The sequence below is a fragment of the Tauraco erythrolophus genome, chromosome 2, assembly GCF_009769465.1.
Source record: "Tauraco erythrolophus isolate bTauEry1 chromosome 2, bTauEry1.pri, whole genome shotgun sequence".
NCBI classification, from domain to species: Eukaryota; Metazoa; Chordata; class Aves; order Musophagiformes; family Musophagidae; genus Tauraco; species Tauraco erythrolophus.
In genome coordinates this window covers 115,875,615-115,903,124 of record NC_141466.1, presented here as the reverse complement: position 1 = coordinate 115,903,124, position 27,510 = coordinate 115,875,615, and the positions used below count along the sequence as shown (strand labels likewise).

The 27,510-nt window shown below is 43.2% G+C and overlaps 1 protein-coding gene across 1 annotated transcript; it reads left to right on the top strand.

Moving 5' to 3' along the window:
* The first annotated feature begins 1,137 nt into the window (after positions 1-1,137).
* Positions 1,138-27,491, top strand: LHCGR (luteinizing hormone/choriogonadotropin receptor). Its single transcript, XM_086630120.1, has 11 exons — positions 1,138-1,286; positions 10,332-10,403; positions 13,283-13,357; positions 14,837-14,911; positions 15,471-15,545; positions 15,646-15,723; positions 18,406-18,474; positions 19,150-19,224; positions 20,812-20,997; positions 23,617-23,697; positions 26,243-27,491. The coding sequence occupies exons 1-11, from the start codon at positions 1,138-1,140 to the stop codon at positions 27,489-27,491; spliced, it is 2,184 nt and encodes a 727-aa protein (XP_086486246.1).
* The last annotated feature ends 19 nt before the right edge of the window (positions 27,492-27,510 follow it).

Sequence of the window (27,510 nt, the reverse complement as noted above, 5' to 3'; positions counted from 1 at the left end):
TTACTATTTGAATCCGTGATTTTAAAGCTACAATTGGAAGAATCATCTTGGGTAAAACCCATGTCATTCTGAGTCGTTCCCTCCTTTACTCTTTGGCTTTTCCCTGGATACACTTGAAGATAGAGATAGTTTTGATGACGTACCCATACCCTTAGTTTGCAAATTCTACTCTAGGGAGCGGCCATCTTTTTTGGTGAGTTGCTCCATCATTCGCCATAAATAGGATCCTGATTTCTAACTGCAGCTTCTAGAAGCTATAGCTGTAGTAATAAATAATAACAACAACAACAGCAATAACGATGGTTACGTGGAAGACAGTCCCTTACAAAATGAATGGACCTTTGTGAAGATAAGTAGTCCCGAGAACATGATTGCTTCTTCCACGCAAAGGGTGTAACTGATCATAAAGTAACAAGTCACACACCCTGCAATGCCTCTCTCCGATTGCTCAGCAGGCAAATTACAATCCTTCATCAGCCATACAGAGACTCTGCGTGGAGCCGTAAGAAAGCGTTTGGCAGGGACATTCGTATCCCAACCATTCCCACCAACGAGGCTGCTACAGCCGCACAATAAGCATTTACCCCGTTAAGGGAAATGTGACGTATTTTCCCCTAGACACAAACCCTCAAAGCAGTGGATACCCAGACAAATGGGATTTTCCAGGGCCCACATCTCCACCATCTCAGCTTTCACACAACGCGCCCTGGTGCGGAGTTGAGCACACGCTCTGTGCCAACCCCACTGCCCAAGTAACGCCTCTAGGAAGGGCGAGCATCACTCGTGCTCCCAGTTCTCCCAAATGGGGACCGTGAGGACTGAGCTGGTTACGGAACTCGGGAGAACCAAAGGAAAGCTGCTGCTTGCCACCTGTAGGCTTTACATCCAACTTCACCAGGAGCAGCACGCCGAGGAAGGCTGTTCCTCCGGAAAGCCCTTGGGGGGCCGGGGTGCGGGCGCGGCTCCCCCGGCGGCGGAGGGCGGCGAGCCCGCCCCGGGGCGGGGGCGGGAGGAGCCGGGGGTGCCGGCCGCGTCCCGCGGGCTGCGGGCGGCCAGAGGCGAGAAGCGAGAGGGGAAAGAAGGAGGAGAGAGGGGGAAGAAGGAGGCGAGAGGCGAGAGGCTCGGGCGCCGCCGGCCATGGTGCCCGCGCTGCTGCCCCTCCTGCTGCTGCCGCCGCTCCTGCCCGCCGCGGCGGGCGGCCGCTGCCCGCCGCGCTGCGCCTGCAGCCAGGGCGCCCTGCGCTGCCCGCCGGCCCCGCAGGGGGCGCTCCCCGCGCCCGCCCGCGCGTAAGTACCGCGGGGCGCGCTGGACGGCGGCGGGAGGGATGCGCGGGGGGCGGGATGCCGTTACCGCCGCGCCCCGTGGGAGCGGGGTGCGGGAAACTCCGGCGGCGGCGGGACGCGGCCGCTGCGCGGGCCGGGATGGAGCGGCGCCTGTCCCCGCGCACCGGCGCGTTGCGGAGCGCTCCGCGCGCTCGGCGGTGGTTTTGGAGCGTCGGCCGTGCCGCGGGGGCGGGAAGAGTCGGTGGTGTGCTCGGGGCTGAAGTTTTCCCCGGGTTCCGGAGGCTGCCGTGCGCTGCCGGAGCACTGAGCGCTGGCGGGTACCCCGCGGCAGCGGTTGCGCCTTGGGGAGAAGATGCGCGTCCATCCGCGCGGGACGTTTTGTCAGCGCGCGAAGTGCCGCGCTCGCAGAAGCGCCCGTCGAACGCCTCCGGCCTCGGTGGCAGAGAGAAGTGGTACGGAGCTCTGAACTTTCTGTAGTCTCCCGCCGTGGCAGGAGGCAAAACCTGCCTCTTCTGTTCCAAAACCAGCGCCTGGTGGGGGCCTGGGTAACTTTAAAGAAACCTGATTAAAAGGTTGATGTTTGGTCTGAAAAATTCGGTCAGTTCTGAGGTTTGTTTGTTTATTCTTTCACAAATCTGACTTCTTACCACCTCTATCTTCCAAAGCTTGTGCAATTTAAAGCTCCCTATATCAAAGCATCAAAATCCTCCTAGCAAAGCATGTTGCCTCTTTTCAAGGTCCAACTCATTGACAAGTTAGTGGCTAATCTTTTTTCCTTCTCTGGCAGTAAAAAAGCTTGAGTTTTGGCAGCTGTTTGGATCTCTGTAGGGTGGTGCATCATATCTTTCTGCCTAGTGCTCCTCTGGGAATTAGGATTAAATTATAACAATAGAGAATCACAGGCATTCCCCAACCCCACTCCCAAACCATACTCCAAGCTCATGATCTAGTAGACCAGACCAAATACTTGATATGTGAATGTATTCAAGTATTGTTGTGTTGTTTACAGGCTCCATTACAGCACTGATCTAAACAATCGTGGCGTCAAAATAAGACGACCAACAGATAGCATAGTTGCTGTTTCTAGGATTCCTTGGTTATCTGTGCATGAATTTCCATTTTCATCCGATGTGTTTGTAAATTTAACATGCTCTTGAAATTCCCCAGGGATGATACTATCCCTGATCTCCTCTTTCTTTTCTTTCCAGCTTGAGAATTGATAGGAACAAAAATACTAACTTGTATTAATCTAGAGCCATGTGAATCCTTCCTCCAAAGCCACTTTTTAGAAACATCTCTGTCCTGAATTTGTTTCCTCCACATTTCCCTATGTTACCTTAGTGTCAGAGAAAGCCGAGCCTGTGGATGCTGGAGAAACTCTCCATAGTTATTGCAATAAGCACGTTTCTTCCCTGTTGTTCATACCACATGCAGAGCAGGCAGAGGATCGGCACCTTGAGGATCCCTGCAGCAGCAGAAACAAATAGGGAGGTTAGTTTTTGCAGGGATCTAGCATGTTTATTAGGACAGTGCACATCACAGCCCAGAGAGGTTATCCAAAGATCTAAAATTACGTGATATTTTCCTTTCTTTTTTGGTTTACTCTTTCATTTTTCCCTTTTCCATCTATCACCCCAAGAGGAAACCACATCTCAACCTCAGTGATCAGGTTAAGACTGATGATGGGGTTATGGCTGCTGCCACTTATGTTTCACTCCAGTCAAAAAGACTAGAGGATGGGCAAAAATAAGGAAAGAATTTTTCCCTTCAACCTTTAATGTAATATTTAATCTTTATGATTGTTCACAAAGTCCAGCTATTAGGCTGGCTGTAGAAACCAACTTTACAGTCAGAAAAGAGTTCAACCAAGATTCTGCTCAATACCCCAACAGAGAAAATATTTACACTCAAATGTCAAAAAAATTGCTCTATCTTTCAGTCTGCATTTGCACAGACATGTCCAGCTCCTTCTGCTTTCACATCACATCCAACCTGATTTATATTGAATCTGGAACTGTACTGTTAAATTTCCATTTCTTTGTAACTTGGGGTTTTTAATAGAAAGTTTACATTATCAGACAATTACAAAGCTGTACCAATGAATGTTAGTCTCTAAGCCTACAACTGTACATGTATTCTCGCTCTTTTTTAAGTTGTTATTGAACTTCTTTCACCTTCCTTTCACTTCTTCCTTTGATTTTCATACTAGTGTCATCTTATCCACTTAGCTGTTGTTTTCCCCTTTCTTATGCTTTTTATCCCCCTTTCACTCATACTGCTTTTCCAGCATTGTCATTTTACTGACTCCTTCTCTTTCCATACTTTACCAATATCTTTTTAGTTCCCTTTTCCACCTGCACAGCTCTCTGTATGAGAGACAATGCAAGAGAAAGTTACTTCTGTCCCCTCACAGTCACATCTGTGTACCTCTGCACCAGGGGAATGGTGGTGTAGTGCAAGTGCACTAACAATTTGGGGGAAAAAATGCTGCTGCTCCGAGTTGTTCCACCACAGTTCCTGGGGTGCCCAAGTCCTTACATTGGTGCTACTATAACATAGAAGCTAGACCTCAGAGACATCCCTCTTAATAGTATGGTCAGTCTGAAAAATAAACAGCAATATGTAACTCCATCTGTACCTGAGTCATTCAAGCCCTGATGCTGTAATGATCTGTGTTTCCAAATGTACTTTTTATAATTTGTTACAACCCAAGCTTATATCCTGTAGGGAAATTTCAGCCATTTTTCTTTACCTGAGTTTTTCTTGCCATGTCATATTATTGCTGGAAGAGTTTTCAAAATGATTAGACCTCCTGACAGCTTGCAGAATTATGTGTTTTTTACAGTCCTGAATTGATCATTTTTTTCTCAGGCTCCCGTGTTTAATTTGGACATTACACAAACACTGTAGAAGCTCCATTATCTGACACCTTTGTATGCCATTTTGGTTATAGCAGCTATGCGTCTTCTCAGTCTCAGCACAAAAATAATATTTAATACACCATTATATTTTGAAACAAAACATGATTTTCTTTTCTTTTGAATTCTTGTATATACTTCTGTTTTTTCTAGCAAAGTCTCAATGGATAGGCACCCAACTCCAGCTGTACGGTAAGGGGCATTGGATACCTAATACCTTTCTGCCCCTTCAAAAACCTCATTTCATCGTCAGGTTCACTTTGCTGTGCCTGAGTGTGTGCTCCTGTACGCTGGGCTTCTGCAGCACGGTGAGCGCCTCATGATTAGTATCAGGCACCAAATCCAAAGCTTCATGGCAAAAGCCTGAACGAGCAAACAGTTCTACCATGTCTTCACCACGGGCATATTTGGATCTTTGGGATCGACAGAGGAATTCAGTTTCAGAGCCAAAGTGTCTTTCATAGCAAATAATGTATCACCCATCATCACCTAGCAGAAAGTACTCTTTGGCTGTTTGTGTGACATATCCAGCATCGTAGTTCACATTTCAGGTAGGTAATGCCCCATATACAAGGCTTTAAAAATCAATGCCAACACTTTACATTGCCCCTAGAAGCTGATAAAAATCCTAGGAAAATGGTGGGTTTTCAGTCTTAGTTTCAATCAATATTCCCAATCCTTCTGTATTAAATCCAAGGACACCACAGAATAAATCTTTGCCACTCCCAGCAAGAGTCTACCTTATGCATTCACCTTTTGAGCATTAGAAATATGAGTAGTCCTATAAAATAGAGACATTAAAATATGACAGCCAACTTAGCTGCAGTAACACATTCATACTGATTGCTATAGGGCCCATGTTCTTTATTTATTATCAGTTCAACGAACCACTTTTTGCAAAAGGCCAATTCTGTAATACAGAGATTTTCTTCAGCCGCATGGAGTCCTCATCCACAAGACTGCAAGTGGTCCTGTGGTCTTTTAGTATCTGGACCTCTCAAAAGCTTCTCTTGGAATTTGAGTCTATGTAGTAGTGCTGGAGCAGAAGCTTATCTCTTAGCAGATAAAAATTGTTGTTGAGTCAAGTTGCATCTGTGTTATCCCAGAAACATAAAAAAGACGATAGTGGGTTTATGCCATTGTATCTTTGGGATAGATCATTCCATGAATATTTTCTAAAGAGCTCTTACTGCTCCATCTATACATTTATAGCAGGGGAAGCAGAAGGCAGTTTGCTCTCATGGTCCCTCCTGGCCCGAGTATTCCTAATAACAGGAAGATAACCATCCCTGTGAAAAATCCACTCTGAATTTAGGTTTTCAGAACAAAAATACAGGAAACAAATGCTAGCTGAAGAGACAAGGACAGTATTTTAGCTATCAAGCAAGGACAGGATTTGGTCAGTCTAGGCACTGTTCCTGTCTTTCCCGATGTTCTTGGATATTCTTATAGATATTTAGCCTGGCCATTTCAAATCTTACTGCTTAGAATGAGGCACCTTGAAAGCCTAGTTTGATTCACAGAAACGTTAAGGGCTGGTGAATGCCAAGAAGGCTGGCTGGCTCCCTACTCCTTTCTGTCCATCCTTTCTCCGAGGATAAAAAGTCCCGCAATACTGGAGCCGCAGTATTGGCAGCTGCTGAATGGCAGGAGCAAGTACAAGCACACAAGTTGTGATGTATTAACTATGAAAGAAACATTACAGTTTTTCATAAAAGTGCAAAAATTCATCCTTTAACTAACAACACTCTTTCAAACCATGGTGTTGGTAACGTCTATTAAGGATGGATGTGTCCCTCCTTTCATGAGCTACAGAAGTCAGGCTACTACATGGGCAAGTTAGATGCAGCAAAGCTTTGTAGCTGTGTAAAACTCAGTTTGTTCTTTCTCTTTTTTTGTCAGAAGCTTCCTCAGCTCTGAGAGATGAATAACTGGTCACATCTGAGTGTCACAATCTGAGTCCTATCAGAGAGAAATCAATATTTAATTCCTGGCAGTGCCCGCTTGAGTTTCGTAGTGTGCTATCAAAGACATCAGTCATGTTCAATAGCAGAGACTTCAACACATGAGATAAGGCCTCGCTTTACTCAGTGCTTTGGAAAAAACTAAGCCTGCAACAAGCAGTTCAAAACTCTGTTAACCTAAATGCTTATAGATATACACAGGCTGGGTTGTGCTCAGCAAGCTAAAGGATCTTCTTCAAAACGTTTTGAGTACAGAAAGAGACATCTAAATGAACATGTTTCCCTTTAACACAGGCAGGGTTTGAGATACAAACCTCAAAGGTAAAGTGGACAAGAATAGGGATGGGAACATTCACCTTTTTGGTGAATTTAAGATGTCTTTATCGATGTGGAAGTGTTTATGTGTGCTACACAAGTATTTCGAGGATTGAGAGAGAAAGCTGATTATGAACTGCCTTTTTCCTTTGTTCTTGCTGTTTTGTGAGATGCTTAATGAGACAAGGATGTGTCAATGCAGATGAGTTCACCATTCCAGCTATCAAGGTGAACTCACGAGAATTAAAAAACAGAAACCAATGAAGCTGAAATACAGAATGGATTAAGTGCCGTCATGCAGTTTAACTACAGTACGTATTAAAAGTGCTGGGTCATCCCACTTAAATTTAATCGCATAGCTGAGGTGGCTGAGCTCGGGGCACCATTGCCAAAGGCTTTCTGCAGGCAGGAGGAGCGGGTCACTCCGAGCCACACGCTACCGGAATTTACAGCCACCACGCTGCTCACCGGCACGTCGCAGGGAGGTAGGAGGATCTTAGTCTGAAGATTTTGATGTAATTAAAAGCCAAGACCTGGTTTTATTTTTTTTGCGCTTTCATGCACATTTCTATTTCTTGTGTAAATGACAACATTGTTTGCAAACAGTTTCACAAAAGCTATGTTTTATTTTGCCAGTGGCCCCAGCCGATGGAGCAGTTATGAAGAGGTTCCTGCTGCCAGGATTATAGAGCAGGAATTTCTCAGCTTCTACTTTTTACTTCTTCCTGAAGTTGCTCCCCTTTTGGCTTAGAGTTTTGGGCCTTGCTACAGGGTTGCCTCTACCCTTCTGTCCACCCTTCAGGTGCAAGTACTTTTTTCAAGACAGGTGACTTAGTTTCATTTCTGATTTAACCAAACCTCACACACAACGCAACATGCCAGCATCCATCTAGAGACAGGTGTGATGCAATCACAGTGGCATCAAAATTATGTATATCCTTAAAACATAACTATTAGGCAGGCAAGCATTGTTACTCCCAGTTTACTGGCAGGGAGTCAAGGTGCAAGGAAACTACATGATTTGCCCCAAGTCCTACAGACTATTTGGAACGTTGCTAGGAATTGACTGCCAGGCTCCTTAGTACATCTAGATTTGTAACCCCAAGACATACGCAGGTGTGACAGCCTGCCATTATGTTGTGTGGGCATGACATATGTGTATATATATAAAATATACATACTATATATATTAAAAAGTCTATAAACATTTTTAATTGTCTTCATATAAAGGATTATGAAAACAAAGGACAAAAAGCAGGTTATATGAATAGCAAGGAGAATGTAGGCCCCCTCCGGAAGGATACTGGTGCTCTGGTCACCCGGGACATAGAGAAGGCTGAGGTACTCAATGAATTTTTTGCCTCAGTCTTCACTGATAAAGCCTCTTGTCTTACCACCCAAGCTGTGGAAAGAACTAGCAGGGACTGTGAGGATGAACCACCGCCCACTGTACTTGAAGAGCAGGTTCGGGAACATCTGAGGAACTTGAAGGTGCACAAGTCCATGGGACCTGATGAGATCCATCCGCGGGTCCTGAAGGAACTGGCGGATGAAGTCGCCAAGCCACTGGCCATTGTATTTGAGAAGTCGTGGCGGTCTGGCGAGGTCCCCGATGACTGGAAGAGAGGGAACATAACCCCCATATTTAAAAAGGGGAACAAGGAGGACCCGGGCAACTACAGGCCGGTCAGCCTCACCTCTGTGCCTGGCAAGGTCATGGAGCAGATTCTCCTGGGAACCATGCTAAGGCACATGGAGAGCAAGGAGGTGGTGGGTGACAGCCAACATGGCTTAACCAAAGGCAGATCGTGCCTGACCAACTTGGTGGCCTTTTATGATGGGGTGACAACATCGGTGGACAAGGGTCGACCAACGGATGTCATCTACCTGGACTTGTGCAAAGCTTTTGACACTGTCCCGCACGACATTCTTCTCTCTAAACTAGAGAGGCATGGGTTTGATGGATGGACCACTCGGTGGATAAGGAATTGGCTCAATGGCCGCACTCAGAGAGTAGTGGTCAACGGCTCGATGTCCATGTGGAGACCGGTCACGAGTGGTGTCCGTCAGGGGTCCGTGTTGGGCCCGGCCCTCTTCAACATCTTTGTCGGTGACGTGGACAGTGGCATGGAGTGCACCCTCAGCAAGTTCGCTGATGACACCAAGCTGTGTGGTGCCGTCGACACGCTGGAAGGGAGGGATGCCATCCAGAGGGACCTCGACAGGCTGGAGAGGTGGGCCCGTACCAACCTCATGAAGTTTAACCAGGCCAAGTGCAAGGTCCTACATCTGGGTCGTGGCAATCCCAGGCACAAATACAGACTGGGCGGAGAATGGATCGTGAGCAGCCCTGAGGAGAAGGACTTGGGAGTACTGGTGGACGAGAAGCTCAATATGAGCCGGCAATGTGCTCTTGCGGCCCAGAAGGCCAACCGCGTCCTGGGCTGCATCAAGAGGAGCGTGGCCAGCAGGTCGAGGGAGGTGATTCTCCCCCTCTACTCTGCCCTCGTGAGACCTCACTTGGAGTATTGCGTCCAGTTCTGGAGTCCCCAACATAAGAAGGACATGGACCAGTTGGAGAGGGTCCAGAGGAGGGCCACGAAGATGATAAGAGGGCTGGAGCACCTTTCCTATGAGGACAGGCTGAAAGAGTTGGGGCTGTTCAGCCTGGAGAAGAGGAGGCTCCGGGGTGACCTTATAGCGGTCTTCCAGTACCTCAAGGGGGCCTACAAGAAAGATGGGGAGAGGCTGTTCAGGAGGGCCAGTTGTGATAGGACAAGGGGTAATGGTTTTAAAATAGAGGGAGGTAGATTCAGGTTGGATATTAGGAAAAAATTTTTTACCATGAGAGTTGTAGAACACTGGAACAGGTTGCCCAGAGAGGTGGTGGATGCTCCATCCCTGGAGACGTTCAAGGCCCGGTTGGATGAGGCCCTGAGCAACCTGATCTAGTTGGAGATATCCCTGTTCCTTGCAGGGGGGTTGGACTAGATGACCTTTGAAGGTCCCTTCCAGCCCTAACGATTCTATGATTCTATGATTTCAGTCAAAAAACCCTGAGGGGAGTTTTTAAGGATGGGAAACAAATGCCTCTAATGATACTTGTAACTACAAAGCAAAACAGAGCAATTATCTGTTTGCACAAAGATAACGTCTTGAAATATGTTAAATATTTTCCTATGGCCATTATGCGGGAGAGTGTGGACATGACTAGATAAATTGGCTGGTAAAAGTACTGTAATTCAGTCAGGGTAACTAAAAAATTAAAAAGGAAAATATACACTTGCTTTTAATCAACTAACCACACTGATGCAGTTTATGAAAAAACAAAAACCAAAAAAAATCCACCACATGAGGCCTGATTTGGATCTCTTCTACACTTGTACACAGCCAGAGCATTGCCAGTGAATTCAGGGTACCACACTGCAACATTACAGGGATACTCCTGGGAAGAGAACAAGATCCGGCAAATGCAAAGATGCTGTTTTATAGCGAAAAAGCTTTACATGAAAGCTACTTTTTCTGAGGAACTAACTTTAAATAGCCTATAGCTTCCTTTGACTGTGAACATAGCAGACTACTTCCATCAGGCTATTAATTTATTTAATAGGTTATTATTATTGTCAATATGACGGTGATTAGTCTCAGATTTATGCTGGGGAGGAACTGACCCAATATCCTTTGAATTCCATTTAACTGAGATCAATGGTAAATGGATAAGACCCCAGAGGTACAGAGAACTGCAGAAGTAAAGTGGCTTTAAGCTTTTTTGTTTTTCTGCCCACTGTAACAGTACAATCTGTAAACAAGGAAACCCTGTGCCTTACAGTCCTTTCCTCTCTTTTTTTCAGATCATTTACTCACCTGCCTGTAAAAGTAATCCCATCACATGCGTTTGAAGGACTTAGAGATGCCTTTATCATGTAAGTCGACAACATTTTCCGTAGGCTTTTCCTTAATTTCTTGCTAGAAATTTTACCATAAACCTCCATCCTAAACAACATATTTTTACAATAACGTGAAAATGTGTTGCTAAAACATACTATTGGTGAAAAAACCCACCAGGAAAGGATAAACATAGTGTTTCTTTTCCGAGCAGCAGTATATAAAAGATTCTTTGAAAAGGTATGGTTTTCAAGAGTGTTTAACATATCCCATAATGAAATATTAATCACATTGGAGCGAACTGGATACAGCTTTTTTTTTTTTTACCACTGATGGTAGGTGCTTTTGATTGGCAGAGGAGATAGATTTCTATCATAAAACGTTATCGCTGCCATGATAGCCATGGCATTCTGTGATTATACATTTATGCAATACCCAAATAAGATATTTCTTTGGCGATTTGCACTGAGAGACAAGCTTGGCAGGAGATCAGTAGGACTGAACCCTTTCTTGGATCTTTCAGGTTACAAATGCTGTAATTTTGCACAGTGGGTTTGTGTTGCTTCCCCTCCCTTGGCTTTGTACCTATTTCATATCAAGGACTCAGACCATACGGGTCATCTCAGCACTCTTGCCCTTATTTGTGTTGTTATTCCAGCTGAAAGAGGGCTGGCTTGGTGTCCGTTATTTATTATTTTTTATTTTATCTGCATTGAGTGGTCTGTAAAGGACAAGTTGCACAGCAGTGCAACACATAACAGGAGGATGACATCCCCCAGAACCTAAGCAGCAGCACAAACGATGCCGCTTTCTTTTCAAGGTGCACTTTTTATACTTCTCTTCACCTCTGAAAAGCACACAGTGCATCAGGTATATATTAGCTGTTATATAATTTATTTTCAAGGAAACAAAAAAAAGAAAGTAGGAAACCCTTTCATGGTGCATTCTCAAAGGCAAAGACTTGAAGGATGAGAGTAATGCAAATGCCTGAACAGACCCAACTGGACTAGTTTAGCTTTTAGTGCTCACAAGTTAAACAATTTTGGCCAAATTTTAAACTTACGTGTTCCTGTAGCTCTAGCAAGTAGAAAATAAGCTAAACTCTGCTGCATGTATTCCACTGCAATGAAATATTATAGTACAAGCCAATGGTGCTGTGTTCTTGCATTCACTTGCATCTTAACAATTAGTGAGAATTTATCATTTTCAGATGGAAAATCAACTTAAATCTACAAAGTTTCTCCTACCTGTATGACTCGAGGCTCAACTTTCCCAAATTGTCTGCATATACTATTCTTCATAGAGAATGTTTTGCTCATTAACATATTCTCTTCCATAAAGAGAATTTTAATTGATTTCCTTGCATCCTTTTAATGTATCTCTCCAAATTAACAGCGTAGAAATCGGTGTATTTATCTGAAGTAAATCTATAGAACACTCCATAATTTTATTGAGATTTAGTGTTACTTTGAAAAATGCATCTTCTTAAATTATAAATCTCTAAATCATCTATTTGGTGACTCATCACCAACTGTAAATCAGATTATAAACTATTTTTACTGCTGTAACTCATTCAAATATATGTAAATGGGGAGCCAGTGGCAGACAGGAGGGATCCCATGGAAGGATCATATTTCAGACCCCAGACCTGAAAGAGTCTTTAAGTTCTGTTTGTAGTCACTGATCCCTCCCACCCTGTGAGTCTCTGAGGATCAGGTGCTCAGCAGGCCACTTGCTCTACATCCATCCTTCATTTATGCAATACCAAAAAAAACCAATCTCACTGGATTCAGATTATGGAACAAATCATTAATATTTTTGTAAGAAATATATATATAAAAAAATACACGATTTCTAGCTCGCATCCCCCTTTGCCATACAAATGAAAAAACAATTCATTCTGGTCTAAGGGTTTTTATATCAAACCGATAGGAATTGTTTTCTCATAATTGCAATGGAAATAAGATAACTCCCAGGACTGGTGGCAATACTGGCTCTGATTTTGTAGATGCATTCCACTTGTTTAGAAAATATTTTTTTTCTTGACAGTGTATAATCTTAGGTTTAGTTTCTGTGCCCTTCCGGTCAATTCTGTCGAGAGAAAACGCTGTTTTGAAGACCTTTCCCTTACATATGCATCAATATATACTATTTACTTTCAGGAGTCAATTTTGTGTAGCCCCATAAGTATTAATCTAACAGGCATTTAACAAGCATCAAATAAGTGGATTTTTTTTTTCCCCCCTTTATATTCAGCATTGGTTATTCTTAACTACGTGTGCAGAATAGGAGCATCAGCACATCAAAATCCAACAGCGCCTACAAAAATAGTCATGTTGGTCAGTGTAGTGATGAAAAGGAGACACTTCCTTTCAGTTTGCACGTGTGTAATGAAAACGGCATGAAATCCAAGACTCATTCATAAAGCGCACTGAATGCGTATTTGTGTTTTTCTACATTTGTGGATTAGATGACCATCATCCTGACTTGATAATAGTGTATGAAGCACCGTGAACATTATCTACATCCTTGCCCATGCAAATAAATTCACTAAGCGGGACCAACAATAGGAGCAAAAGGCTCGCAGGCCTGGGCTCGCTCTGTTTACATTAGTTCTGGCCCTGAGTCGCTACCTTACCTACAATTTACTGAGGAAATGGAGACTGGCTGTTATAGAGATATTATTCTGAAGGGCTGGCATACCCCTTTGCCAAGAGAGCAAAAGGCTAGTCTCTCTCAAACCCTACTAGCACCAGCTCTCGAGATGCCCGAGGCAGGGCATGGACGCTGCTGCCAAACAAGAATTGGTAGGGAGGGTTGAAGAACTATGTGTAAAAGAGGGAAATATAAAGTGAAAAGCTGATTTCTGGTATCTTTTCCATTAATGCATTGCTTTGTGTCTGCCTTTTCGTTACAGTGAAATCTCTCAGAGCGACTCCCTAGAGAGAATAGAAGCGAGTGCATTTGACAGCCTCCCCACTTTGTCTGAAATGTAAGCATCAGTTAAAAGAAGGCATCTGTGTCGTGATTTAGGATCATCAAGGAGTTAAGTCTGCTGAGAAGTATTCTTGGACTGAATCTTCCTCCGTTAACTTTGGTTGGCTTTGGATTAGATCTGTGACGAGAAACATTTCTCTCCAAAGTACCATATGAAATAGTGAGCATTCTGTAAGGTCTAACCTTGGAGATGTAAATCATGCAGACATCCACACATAGAAAGTCCCATTGTTTTTCGTGAGCTCAGTGACAGGAGCAGAGCTCTGTGTCTACTTCGACCAGCATTGTCAAGCTTTCTAAGTGGGGAAATAATTTGAGATGACAACAGATGAGAAAAAAAATCTTCCTTTTTGAAGACATGGTTTTCAAAGCCCTACAGTATTTAAATACATCTGCTTAGTATGCATAGCTCTTCTTTTGAGCAGTAAAATATTACTCAAACAGAACATGTACTGATTTTAAACTTGACCTGCATAGCACAGGCATCTGAGAGAGTGAGTGAGTTAAAGCAATGACTAGGAGAATGCTCTGAAATATTTAGTGAAATTGGAAACTATAAATCTGATTCAATATCTCATTACTGCCTTTTTCACACAGCATGATCAGCAAGCGGCTTAAAAATGGTGCAACTGAGTGAGCACAAATCCGTCTTTTTTTTTTTTTTTCCTTATATGTGAACTCCATTCAAGCCAGTTACTTGCTCACATAAGCAGGAGATACAGATTCATCCACTTCTCACTGGGTCCAACTTCCACTAGAATCAGTGGTGGGCTTAGGGAAGGAATAAAAGACTTGACCCGATGCATTTACCTACAGTTTATGGATAGCTTGTCATTTGCCAAAACCAAAAAGCTGAGTGAGACCATTAAAGACCTACGAGAGACTAGCAAGAAAACCTGTTTGAGTATCTTGAATGCCCCACATGCCTCACATTGCAAGGACTTAATGTCCCAAGCTGTGCTCAAGGCCACTTTCAATGGATGATCACAGTAGGTGGGTTCAATGGTATGTGCAGAGCTCAGGTTCCTTGCTCAGCCCCATCTCCAAGATGACCGGTTGGAGGCACAGTCATCTTGATGGTCATATGCTCGTGCCTCCGAGGCCCTGCGGTAGAGCACAAGCTCACTGCATTGAGCACGCCACAAGCCCAGAATGCACATACCAAGGAACCTGCAGTTCCTAACTCCCACCAGTGACCGGGATATCCAAACTGAATTATCTCAGCTCAATGAACCATGCCAATTCAGGAGTCATTATCTTTTGTGGCTACTTAACAATTACAAGCTACTTTTATTACCAATAGTGCTTCAGGATGGTCTTACAGTATATTTGTAGAACGTTTGTTCGCAGCAGGAGAGCCTTCTGTCATATTCTGCACTTGACTGTTTTCTGACAAGGCCAATGGTTAGCAAAATTCAGAACCCTTTCAAATGTATAACGATTATAATACTGCAATATTTTTTCCTTATTACAGATTAATACTGAACACGAAAAATCTGTTGCATATCGAGGATGGAGCGTTCAGAAACCTTCCGAGGCTAAAATACTTGTAAGAAAGACTTCTGTTTCTTTTCCGCTTGCCTTTTTTTTTTTTCCTTCTGAAAGAGCAGACAAATTACAGAGAGTAGTATATGGAAAAAAGAAGTTTTTCATGCATTATGGTACACTAGAAGTACATACATTATTTACGATAGCTTTAATGGGCAGTTAACCAATAGTGAGGTCTTTCAATAGGCAAGAAAATAAAGTAACCCAGGGCCTTAATGGACAAAACAGTAGTAAAGTCTGCAAATTAGTTCTGCTAAATGCTTACTTCTAGAATAAAGCTTTCAGATAAACAAGATACCATGCGAAAGTGGTAACTAAAATTTCTTTCTTGTGCTTAATGTAGAGAGAACATACGCTGTTTCTCCAGCACACTGCTAGAGGAGGCTACAAAACTTAATTTTCACAGGTCTTACAAACACAATCGGAGCCTAATTAAAAATTATTATATTTGTCACTCACCTTTTAATACATTGTTAAACTCGTACCTTCCAAGTTGGCTTCTTGTTGCATCCAATCTGGTAATCTTTTCTCCTGTAAATAGGAATTATGCTTTTCTCTAGGAGCATTTGTAACACTGGAATAAGACAGTTTCCAGACCTGACACAGATCTTCTCATTAGAAGCTCATTTTATTTTGTAAGTAAAAACTCAACCTAACCCAGTTGTGAGTCTTTCCATCTTGTTCCTGGATCACTGACAAAAATATCTTTTTTTTTCTTTTTCCCCCCTTCCAAAGGGAGCTCTGTGATAACTTGCGTATGACAACTATACCACAAAATGCTTTCCGGGGGATGAACAACGAATCACTGACACTGTAAGTAAAATAGTCTTAGCTCCAGTTCTGTCTGTGAGGATAACACTTCTGCTTGAGGAGAGCAGCTCGACTTGATAAAAATCTTGAAATTAAGCCCCATATAATAGATGTCTGTATTATGAGTTAAATTTGAAGCGCTTAGGAAGTGGAGGGGTGTTCTTCAAGCTGAAGAACAGGGTATTATCCCAAAGCTAAACTCACTTAGGAAAGAAAATATGAGAAGAAATCCAAATCCTCATCTTCCATGCAACGCTGTTTTTAAAAGTACCATTGACAGGACATAAACTCCAAAAGCTGCACTGGAGGCCAGAGCCTCTCTCCTTCCCTCAGGGAAGCGGTTACTTGAAATAGTGCTTTCAAGGATCAAGCAGGCTGATGACACAGATCAAGTTCCCTCCAACAAAGAGGACGGGAGAGAACAAACGGGTACGAAGTACCGATGCTTGTTCTTGCCCTGATTTCGCTTGACTCGGCTTATGTTGATTCCGATAAATCTCCCCACCAAGACTTTCCTTTTAGCAAACTGTGGATTCATTGCTACAGCCTCCAGTAGAACTAGTGGGTATGATGCTACACCAGACGCCCCACCCAAGGAACACAAAAAGCAGCAGAAAGCCAAGGTAAGGTGTCGTTTGCCAGCACAGCAAGAACCACGTATGGATTCCACAAGATCCTTGTCCTTACAAAAACTTCCACAAAGAAGGGCTAAAATAGGAAAAAATCACAGATTGAGCCTCTTTGCAGGACATTGCTGAAATTGAGGTCTCCTGAGGAAGGACCAGCTGAGCAATAGAGGCCAGCAGCAGGTCACCTACTTTGTGCTGTAGCCACCGCCAATCTAGAGGACAGTAAAGCCAACCTTTACGGACCAGACTGATATTTAAAAGACAGTACGCATCCAGATGAGGAGCCTTGCCTTGAGACAAGCGTGTACCAAAACCCCATCGTGGCACAAAACACCATCAATATTTGCACCTGCAAATGAGCTGTGCACATGAGCAAGTACTGCAGTTGACTCAATTGGGCCCTTCATCAGGCTGATGTGCCAGCATGACAGTAATTTCAACACAGATTTTATGTATTGACCAATACCTTCTGAAACCATTAGAGGAACTGAGCATAAATGTGATTGAAGACTACTCCAAGCAATGTTAAAGAGGAGCAATTGCTTAGTTTAGGGCATCATTTCATCTTATGAGCCTCTTTCCTACCAGCAAGTTCTCATAATAACTTCAGCAAAATTATGATTCTGTTAATGGTGCAAGAAAATGAACATACAAGAGATGGAGGAAGGTGCTTAAAATTTTTACTGTAACCCTAAAGCGTTTTAAATGAGAGGGAATCCAACTCATTCAGGAAACAGCCAACGATCATTTTTCTCCCATCCTTTTGTGATAGGGAGCTCATCACAAGAAAAGAATTACCTTATCAGCAGCTTCCTAATTGTAGAGCTACATGTTAACTCCACCCCATGTGGTTAACTGTAATTAGCTGAAATAATTCCAGTTGTTGCAGCATGCTCTGGTGAAACACAAGTAATCTACGAGGGCGTAAAATCAGCCTGAAGTAAGACTTTGCAGTACAAATACCTAATTCAGTCTTTCCGACAGTTAGTTTTTCATGTGGATGGGGAAAATCAATCCAAATACCATTGCCGTTCTTAAGGAAATCACTAATTTCAGCATTGTGCTGAGATAGACCCCTTCTCATATCAATTGTAGCCAGGCACTCCAGAGCCCACACTTCCAGCTTTTCCTTGAAAGCAGGTTTCACAGCCCCAGTTTCTGCTCTCCCAAAAGCAACAACAGCAATTTTGTTTAATTTCTAAAACAGCACTATGTTTTCTATTAGGCCTTAATATTAAAGAAAAAATACTATGTATTTAAGTGATTATATTGAAATGATATTGCAAAAGGAACTTAATATCACAAATGGATTTTTCTCAGTGAAATCAGACCCAGAGGTTAGATCTCCTAATGAAGGAAAAGAGCTGGACCTCAGGTGCAGCAGAGCCCAGCCTTTAGGCATGTGGCCCCGGAGTGGGGAATCAAGAACCCGGGGTGGCACCAAGTGTCGCTGTGCAGTGCAGGGGACAGTGAGGTTTCCACAGCACACGCCAAGCCCAGCAGCAGTGCTTCGGAGGAGCCAATAGCTCACTGACCGCTGGATGATGCGCAACTCATCTCTGCCTCTCTCCAAAACTGCCTCATGGGCTGCTGGAAGACGTGTCTGTCCACAGAGGGATCTGCAATCCAGCAGCACCCTCCAGGCTTTAGAGTTGCTTTCCATCTGACACTTCTCTAGCCCTTGCAGTCTTCTGTTTACACATGCTGAAGCCACAAAATCCAGGTCTTCCGCCTCCGGGTTGTTGTCTGCTTATCTGGAATAATGTCTGGTTTCTGGATCTCAGCCCCAGGCAGGCACAGGTGAGGCCCTCAGAGGAGGGAGGATCTGCACATAAGAAGTTCTCTTCAACAGCTAAATAAGAAGGTGCTTGGGAAATTTAAGCTGCAATTTTGTCTTAGAGTTAATGTAAGTCATGCAGTAGTCACCTACATTCTTTATAAACCAGACTTCTAATCATTAAAATGAATGCAGCATTAAGATTTGAAACCTGTAGTACATAACAATCTCATCTTTTCTAAATCTTTTTCCCTTATGTGTTCTTTTTTTAATCCCCAGCAAATTATATAAAAATGGATTTGAAGATATCCACAGCCATGCCTTTAATGGGACAAAGCTGAATCAATTGTGAGTATGTTTCCCCTCCTCAGTATTTCTTTCTAAAACAGTAAATAATAGCTCAAACATAGTCAAAGGCTCTTCCTTCAGCTCAACTGGCTGTCTTGCATTTCCCAATACCCATTAGAAAATGGCATGTTTCAGTGTCATTGCGACTCAGCTGTTAATCCTGCAGCACTAACTGCTTTTCCTGAAACACAATCCCTTAGAACGCTGCAGTTTTTATAAGAAAAGCTCATCGTTTTTAAAAAAAATAATAATAAATTCCTAAACTTAGCAGCAATAGCGGAAAACTTGAAACCACAGCCCAAACTGAGGAACCTACATTTTACATCTGGAAACATCAATAGTTTTCAAATCACTCTCACACACTCTGGGACTGGCCTCTTGGCTTGGGGAAACTTTAGCTGCATTTTTGTACGCAGCTACTGCAGTGAAGGAACCAGACTGGTTGTTTGTGGTTTTAAGTCAGAATAAAATAGAAACGGTCAGAATTAAGTGAAGACGATAGTGTTTTGAATGGCAGCAGCAGATGGAAAGGTCGCATGAGAAACACAAGCACTCCCAGGCCAGATATTACAACTGCTGTGATGGGAGAAAGGATCAAGATAGATGGGAAAAAGAAATCAAAAAAGGGTTATTTTAAAATACAGATGTAAAGAGAGCTAATGTTTGGTTCCACAGAATCCTGAAGGACAATAAGAACCTCAGGCGGATACACAACGATGCCCTGAGAGGGGCCACAGGGCCAGATGTCCTGTAAGTATCCACCGCTTCGTTACGTGGATTCATAGGTGTCCCACAGGAACCGCGATACGCTACACGGGCTGCGTCATCTCAGCCAACATGGGCTTTGAGTCTGGAAGGAGACTTCATCTCTTACCCTCTGCTTGTAAAATGGAAACACGTCAACAACATGCCATGAAATTACAGGCCAGAAGGCTCAGTTTGCACCACGACAGATGCGTAACAGCCAGTTCTACCAGTGGCATTGACCTCCACGTCTTAGATTGTAGAATCATAGAATGGTTTGGGTTGGATGCGACCTTAAAGATCATCTAGTTCCAACCCCCCCTGCCACAGACAGGGACACCTTCCACTAGATCAGGTTGCTCAAAGCCCCATCCAACCTGGCCTTGAACACTTCCAGGGATAGAGCATCCACAACTTCTCTGGGCAACCTGTTCCAGTGCCTCACCACCCTCATTGTAAAAAATGTCTTCCTTAGATCTAATCTAAATCGCCCCTCCTTCAGTTTAAATCCATTGCCCCTTGTCTATCATTACACACCCTTGTAAAAAGTCCCTCTCCAGCTTTCTTGTAGGCCCCTTTAGGATATGGAAAGCTGCTATAATGTCTCCCTGGAGCCTTCTCTTCTCCAGGCTGAACAACCCCAACTCTCTCAGCCTGTCTTCATAAATATTTTGGCCTTTGCTTTATTTGGGTCAGATCCACCTGATCCTATTCCTGTGCCTTATCTTCCGACATTGCAAACAAACTTGTAAAAACATATTCATCCTACCAAAAGACAATATATTATTTTAGAATTTGATTATGAAAGTGAACCAGCTGATTGCATGCTGTAAGTCCACGCTGAATAAAACACATCAATAAAACGTGAGGATGATAATAATGAAGTACTTACTGGAGGGCTGCACTGGCTGTAACTCCATGCCATAAAACACCATGGGTGGTTCTGTAAATAGCACTCTGCACCACACGTGCCATTTTGTTCCTTTTATTGGTGCTCTACAGTACATGGCATTCCTAATATCACTTTCACAATTGTAGCCTTTCTTCCCCTGTTTAATGGCCTGACTCTAAAAACCCTTAGTCATGTCGATGACCTTTCCTCACACAAACAGCCCCTCTGAAGTTTCTCTAAGACGAACTTCTTAAGTTTGTCTTGGCAAGAATGATGGATTCTTCTATGTGTTTTAATTAATAGCCATTTAATTAGAACTCCTAGAACAGCCTGTTAACTGGCTGGAGAGTCATGTTTGCCCACTTTCTCTCCCTTTCTCTGGCCTAAAGAGCTGTCCCTCACACTGTGCACAGTGGCTTTCCCACAGAGAGGTCAGGGCACAGCCCCTGGCGCGGTGGGTTTTGGTTTCCCCAGGACAAAGTGAGTTCTTTGCCTCACTAGGGCCCCTGGGCTATGACGATGCTCTTACCCCACTGCTCTGTAGTTTCATAGACCACATTTCTGAGCTGGGTATCAGGCACTGACGTGGCTTTGTGGATTTAGACCTTTGTGAAAAACCGAGTCACTGTTACCTACCGTTATGCTTTGATGGTATTTTTATACACACGAAAAGAAAAGAGAACGCTCTCTTTATTTCGCAGGGATATTTCTTCAACGGCGCTGGAGTCCCTGCCTAGTTATGGGCTCGAGGCCATTCAAGTCTTAAATGCAACATCATCTTACTCGTTAAAGAGACTGCCACCGCTGGATAAATTCAGCAGTCTTCTGGAAGCTGTTCTAACGTATCCCAGCCACTGCTGTGCTTTTCGAAATCTAAGGACAGAAAAGTAAGTCTGAATAGAACGTTATTGTATTGCAATACTTCAGAAGCTCCAAAATGGCAATTCTGCTTTATTCAGCTCACGAAGTTTGATTATCCTTATTCCAGTTACAAGGAAACTGTGGTACGTAGCAAGGCCTCGCACGAAATAACAGATCTCTGCTAAAGCCAGGAAAATTACCTCCATTTATTTTTGAGCAGAAATGGATCCCATCCTGTGCCCAGGATCTGACAGCAGAAACACTATTCTAAGTTTGCTTAAAGCTTCTATTTTTCTTGGTATCTCAATTAAAAAGCCTACTGACACATGAAAGAGATCTCCACCAATAACATGCTGCGCTAAAAAAAGAACCCCCTGCAGCCCTTAGGTAAGTAGTTTATTTAATGCAGGTGATACGATGACCTAGTAGAAAAGGCGAGTTTTCATTACCCATCAAAATTAGGACCTGACGCAAGCCTCCAGAAAGAGGTTACTCAATTTAATTCCAGTCACTTCAAATAACAATAGACAGTATTGTTCTCCCCACAACTGGAAACCATGGCACAGAGAGAACTTTGCATCTGCTAATTCGGGTCAACCGGAAGTGATTTTTCAGCATTTTTTTTTTTTTTTCAAAGAAATCAACCCTCAGTTGTCTTTAGGCAGCCAAAGCACCTCCAAATGAGTTTAGCTGAAGCTATGAGGATGCCTGACTTCTTGTCTGTCTAAATGAAAGCTACAGAAAAGACATACTGGGCAGTCATTTGTGGGAAGACTGATCTGCGTGACTTGCACGCCATCGCATCAAGACTGCGTTGCAAAGGCAGGAGTAGAATCCAATTCTTTACAGTTAAATTAGGGACAATGCTATGCTCCCTCTGCCTACCTCACTTTTACTAAGTGGTTCCTGCTTCTGCAAGAGTAAAGCAAAGATCCTACAGTCAAGGGTTTCCATTGCTACCAAACTCTGATTCAATCTCAGATAAAGTCTGAGTGTATGAAATGCAGAAACAGCTCAGGGACAAAAAAAAAAAAAAAAAAAAAATCTGTTTTATTCAATCTGATGAAGACAACTACTTTTCTAATATTATATTAATTTTCAGGTGGCTGACTTTGCAACATGATCATGCTCTATAAAACCAGGGGTGCTTTAGTAAGTCACTTTGTTATATTTAGTGACTGCTTTCTTAGTAAACTGGGAGAATAAAACCAAACAACTGCAAATCAGGAAACTAGACAGCTCTCCTAACTGGGACATCAGCAGGGTTCAGAACAGTGCTGATGGGTTATCCATTTGCACAGCCCTGGCCACTAGAAAACCTGTACAAGCAACAGGCTGTTACTTTCTATGTGACCAGCTGCTACAAAGGAATGAAAAGCAGATCACTGGCTGTCTTCCTTGTCAACTGCTGATGACAGCAGAAGACCACTTAGACTGAGACCTCCAAAGACCTTCCCAGGTTACACAGGGAAGAGTCTTCGTGTGGTTATGTATTCTCATGGTCACACAGCTGCAGCCTGTTTCTATCTCCTTCTACCCCCTTCTGTTGCCCTGTACTCTACATACAGTCATCCCACATAGTTTTTACTACTCCTGCTCCATATCCCATTCCTTAGCACCTACAGACTGAACTCTCTGATCAGTGAGATATGGTGGCAAGGTCTTACATATATCTGACCAGGCAAGCAGGTTCATTTAAGTCATATCACAGACATTAGGGAAATAAAATCCTCAGACCAAATATTCTTGAGATTTCTGAGGTACAATTTTGGTGTGCTCATTCCCTGAGCCATGTAAGAGCTGGAAGGCAGCATTCAGTTCCCAAGACTTTCTTCCACTGGCCTGAATGTGAGGCAGGGAGGGGAAAAGCAGGTTATACCACACTTGCAAAAAAATTATAAGAAAAAACAACTTCTGTTGCCATCCCATTATTTATAAGCATCACATAGGGGCTTAGATTGGTATCTTAAAACCTTATTTCTCTCATTATACATAAAACTTTCTGTAAGCGTCCAGGTGTCTGCTTCTCCTAAGAGTACACAAGAGAGCTTAGTGGTTTTGCCGGCTCTTTTCTACTGTTGCAGCAACGAGGTCAGACAAAGCCATTTCCATTCACACTGGTAGAGTACCTGGCTCATGCTTTCAAAAGCCTCAAAGCCAGAGATTTTGCCAAATATGTCATCTTTCAACTTGTACTTTTCAAATTGCTTCACTTCCAGCATGTAAAGTCTACCTCTAGCTGCCAGTTTTTAGAAGAGACTATGAGGCCAGTTTCCCAGCATTTGTTAACAAGCACATCTCTAAAAGCCAGCATAACTGCTATCAGTCATACTGGTGGACAATCTGGCACACTTCAATACCATATTTCATAAGGCAAAACCAACTTTTTAATTCCAGCTCTAGTTATTTCACTATAAAAAAATATATCATAAACAATAACAAAGCTGAAAGACCATCCTTCTACCCCCGATGCAGTACTGCCTACTGTCACAGTATTTGGAGTCTTCTCCTCCTTGCTTCCAGAGGTCTATATGAATGTTCACACTGCCGTGAGTCCAACTCTAGCTTACCTTACACATTTGTGAAGATGAGAATTTAACCAAAATCCAGACTAAAACTCAACTTTCTTTTCATCCTTCTTTCAGACGAAATTCCTTGCTTTCCATTTTTGACAACTTCTCCAAAGAGTGTGAAAGCACCATGAGGAAACCAGCTAATGAAATATTGTAAGTACCTCTGCGTACAGATGCTGGAAGTAGCAAATATGGACCTTGCCCTCCTGCTGTTTGTTTTTTTTTTTTTTTCCAGAACAGCATGTCTTTTGCTGCCGATTCAGTCACCTTTGCAAGTTGCAAAGTGGTAATTTTACTATCATTAAATCAAAATTTGTGGTTTTGGTGTTCAAAAAGAAAGGAAAAATGCCATAATATCATGAACTTTACTCACTCCAGCTTCTTGAAAGACTTTCAAAACAGTGATTAAATATTTAAGAAAGTTAATGGCCTACATGGAGACTTTTCATGCCCTGAGATAATTGCAGTTGTTTGTGTGATTCAAAGTGGAGCTACTACAGTTAATAAACTTTTTGCCTATAGAAAAGATAATTAGAAGTCTGTATGTCAATAGTTTTCCATGGTAGAAATAAGAGTCCCCAAGTTAGAAGTTCAATGACCCTATGCAATAGTTTTATCTCTTCTAAACGTATCTTTGCCTATCATCAGTTCTGTTTGACAGCATTCAGTGGGACAATGAGAAAGGATAACATCAAAACTGTTGTGTTGGCCATGCTGGATGACACAGGCTCTAAACCAGTACTCAATGGAGAAGTTTAAGGATTTGTTACTATCCATCCCTCTATGGCCAAATAGGAGACCTTGGGACTTCTCTTCAGCCCTGTGGTGCAGTCAGAGCATTACAAAGTCTAGAAAAACAAGGTTACATTCACAAAATTCCAACAGCTAAATGTGATTGATCCATTGGGATACTGACTTCCTTGGGTGTTACCTCGTTTGCTGGTTGGTGAGGACTCCTACACTCGCCGTTTGGTTTTACTCAGCCTAAAAAAGCAACAGCTGCCTTGGTTCTCTTGTCACCGATGCTCATTCGCCACCTGCCTGCAGCATTTTTGAGTGCCTCAGTCCTCTCCATTCCACCTCTCCTAACTGCAAAACTGAAGCACTTCAGGACTACAAAAGGCGAAGTCCAGGCCATCAACAAGACCAAGAATACATTGCCTCTATCAAGGGTGGCCGTGGGGAGAGGCAAGGTGGTAAACACAGAGCATTCGATCATGTTATAAAGACAAGGGAAGTGACATCCCAGCGAGGAATATAATCACACAAATCACCGATGCCTACACCAGACTAATCCCCCTGCTTCGGATTAGCATCTGTCGGACTCCTAGTGTGCATTAAATAGTCTGCCCAGTCTATTGGCCTCTGAAGCTTTTTGCTTTGCTGAATTCCAGTCCCAGCAATTCTCTGAGCAGACGTTATATTAAGTAAATTGAAGTAAGGTTGTGATTCATGGGCTGAAAGACTGCAAGTTGAAAAGTTTGGGAACTACAGCAGAAATCAGCTGGAATTCCCGAGCTCTTGCTAGAAAAAATAGCTTGCACATAGCAGCATGTTTACATGGCCTCTCAGAAAAATCACAATATTTTTTTATTAGTAGAGTCAAACATATTCCCTGCTCTTCCAGTTCAACCCAGGCAAGTAGAGCAAGACAGTGGGCAGTTTTTCATGTAGGGAAAGAGGAGTTAGGATAACAAGATTGGGAAGTTATTTGCCCAATAGCTGAAATAGCTGGGAATAGCTTAAAATCAGCTCAGCTTCATTTGCCAGTTAAGACCCTGCTCCAGAAAAACAGTTTAGTGTACATGCTTCAGTAGATGTGGAAGTTTAAGCATGCATTTAAGTTATCTGAAAGCTACCAGTTTTCTGATCTGAAGGGTTGTCCTCCATAGAGATGCTTTCCAGGACTCACACTGCAGACTGAGTGTTTGCCCACCAAACACTCAGTCAGGATGACTGGATCATTGTGTCATAGGTACCTGTTCTGGCAGGGAATCAGAAGGGACTGTTTGCTTTTACGATGTATCTTCTTTGGTAGGCTTATCCCCACATCATTGGTGACTTAGAGATTAGAGAGGTCTACTTTAAACACCTAGAAACATTTATAATTAAGCATTGGTTCCAGTCTAAACTTAATATAGTCCTAGCCATCAACATTATGTAATTAACCACGCACTTTTACTCCTCACTTTATAATACTGTGAACATCAAATTCCTCAGCACTTCCCAAGTCATACATAGTCTCAGGACTTTGTTTGGTAAGTGCATTTCCTAAGGGAGATAAGGGTGCACAGTTAAAATCCTTAGGTTATTTTATTTTGGCTTCTATAACTGTCTGATAAACCTATATGCATCAAACCTATAATCCATCAATTTAAGTGTTACTGTAGTTTGAACTGCAGTCTACTGGCAGCATAAGAAAGATGGCTTGCTTACAAGGCAATCAAGATAAAGTACTTATTTGTAAGTTGTGTAAGAAAGCATTCCCGTGGATGTGACTGACCTCTGCTGCTCTCCAAGGCCACTGCCCAAACAAAAGGCATCCTTACAAGGCTTCATTATGTGTAAACATCCTGTAGAAACACATACAGGAAATAACTGGTTTAGAACAACTGTTACCTGTTATATTTTACAAGAGTGTGTGAGCAGCATGTAACAAATAATTCACATCTATTTGTGGGGCTTGTTTTTTTAATAGTTACAGAGATGACTCTTACAACACATCGCTGTGGTCAGCGGAAAAGAACATGTACCCGTTCACAACAGATGAAGAAACCTCTCCTTACAGCTACTCTGCCATTTTCGATGACAGTGAAATGATTGGCTTCGACTTTGAGTATGACTTTTGTCAGCCTAAAATACTCAGGTGCGCTCCGGAACCAGATGCATTTAATCCCTGCGAAGACATCCTGGGATACAGCTTTCTCCGAGTCCTCATCTGGTTTATAAACATCCTTGCCATCGCTGGCAATTTCACCGTACTCCTTGTTCTCATAACTAGCCACTACAAGCTCACTGTTCCTCGCTTCCTCATGTGCAACCTCTCCTTTGCCGATTTCTGCATGGGACTCTACCTGCTGCTCATCGCTACCGTTGACGCCCAGACCAGTGGTCAGTACTACAACCACGCGATCGACTGGCAAACGGGCAGCGGCTGCAGCACCGCCGGCTTCTTCACCGTGTTCGCGAGCGAGCTCTCGGTGTACACGCTGACGGTGATCACCGTGGAGCGGTGGCACACCATCACCTACGCCATGCAGCTGGATCGAAAGCTGCGGCTGAGGCACGCGGTGCCGATCATGCTTGGCGGCTGGGTGTTCTCCATTTTAATAGCGGTGCTGCCTCTCCTAGGGGTCAGCAGCTACATGAAGGTCAGTATTTGTTTACCCATGGATATCGAAACAGGTCTTTCCCAAGCCTACATACTGCTGATCTTAGTGCTAAACGTTGTCGCCTTCGTTGTCATTTGTGCTTGCTACATTAAGATTTACATAGCTGTTCAGAATCCAGAGCTGGTAGCTGCCAATAAAGATACCAAGGTCGCCAAGAGAATGGCGGTACTGATCTTCACGGATTTTACCTGCATGGCCCCCATCTCCTTTTTTGCCATATCCGCTGCCTTTAAAGTCCCTCTCATCACAGTGACAAACTCCAAGATCTTGCTGGTTTTATTTTACCCCGTCAACTCCTGTGCGAACCCATTCCTCTACGCAATTTTCACCAAAGCATTTCGAAGGGATTTCTTTCTGCTGATGAGCAAGCTTGGTTGCTGCAAGAGCCGAGCAGAGCTTTACAGGATGAACTATTTCTCTGCTTATACCTCCAACGGCAAGAACGGCAGCTCAGCCACAGCCCCTGGCAAAGCCTCACAAGCACTGCTGCTCTTGTCGGCATTAGGGAAGCCATATCCTGCAGCGCAAGACAAGACGTCTTACAATGAAAATTAAACCAGAGCGCTAACAGATG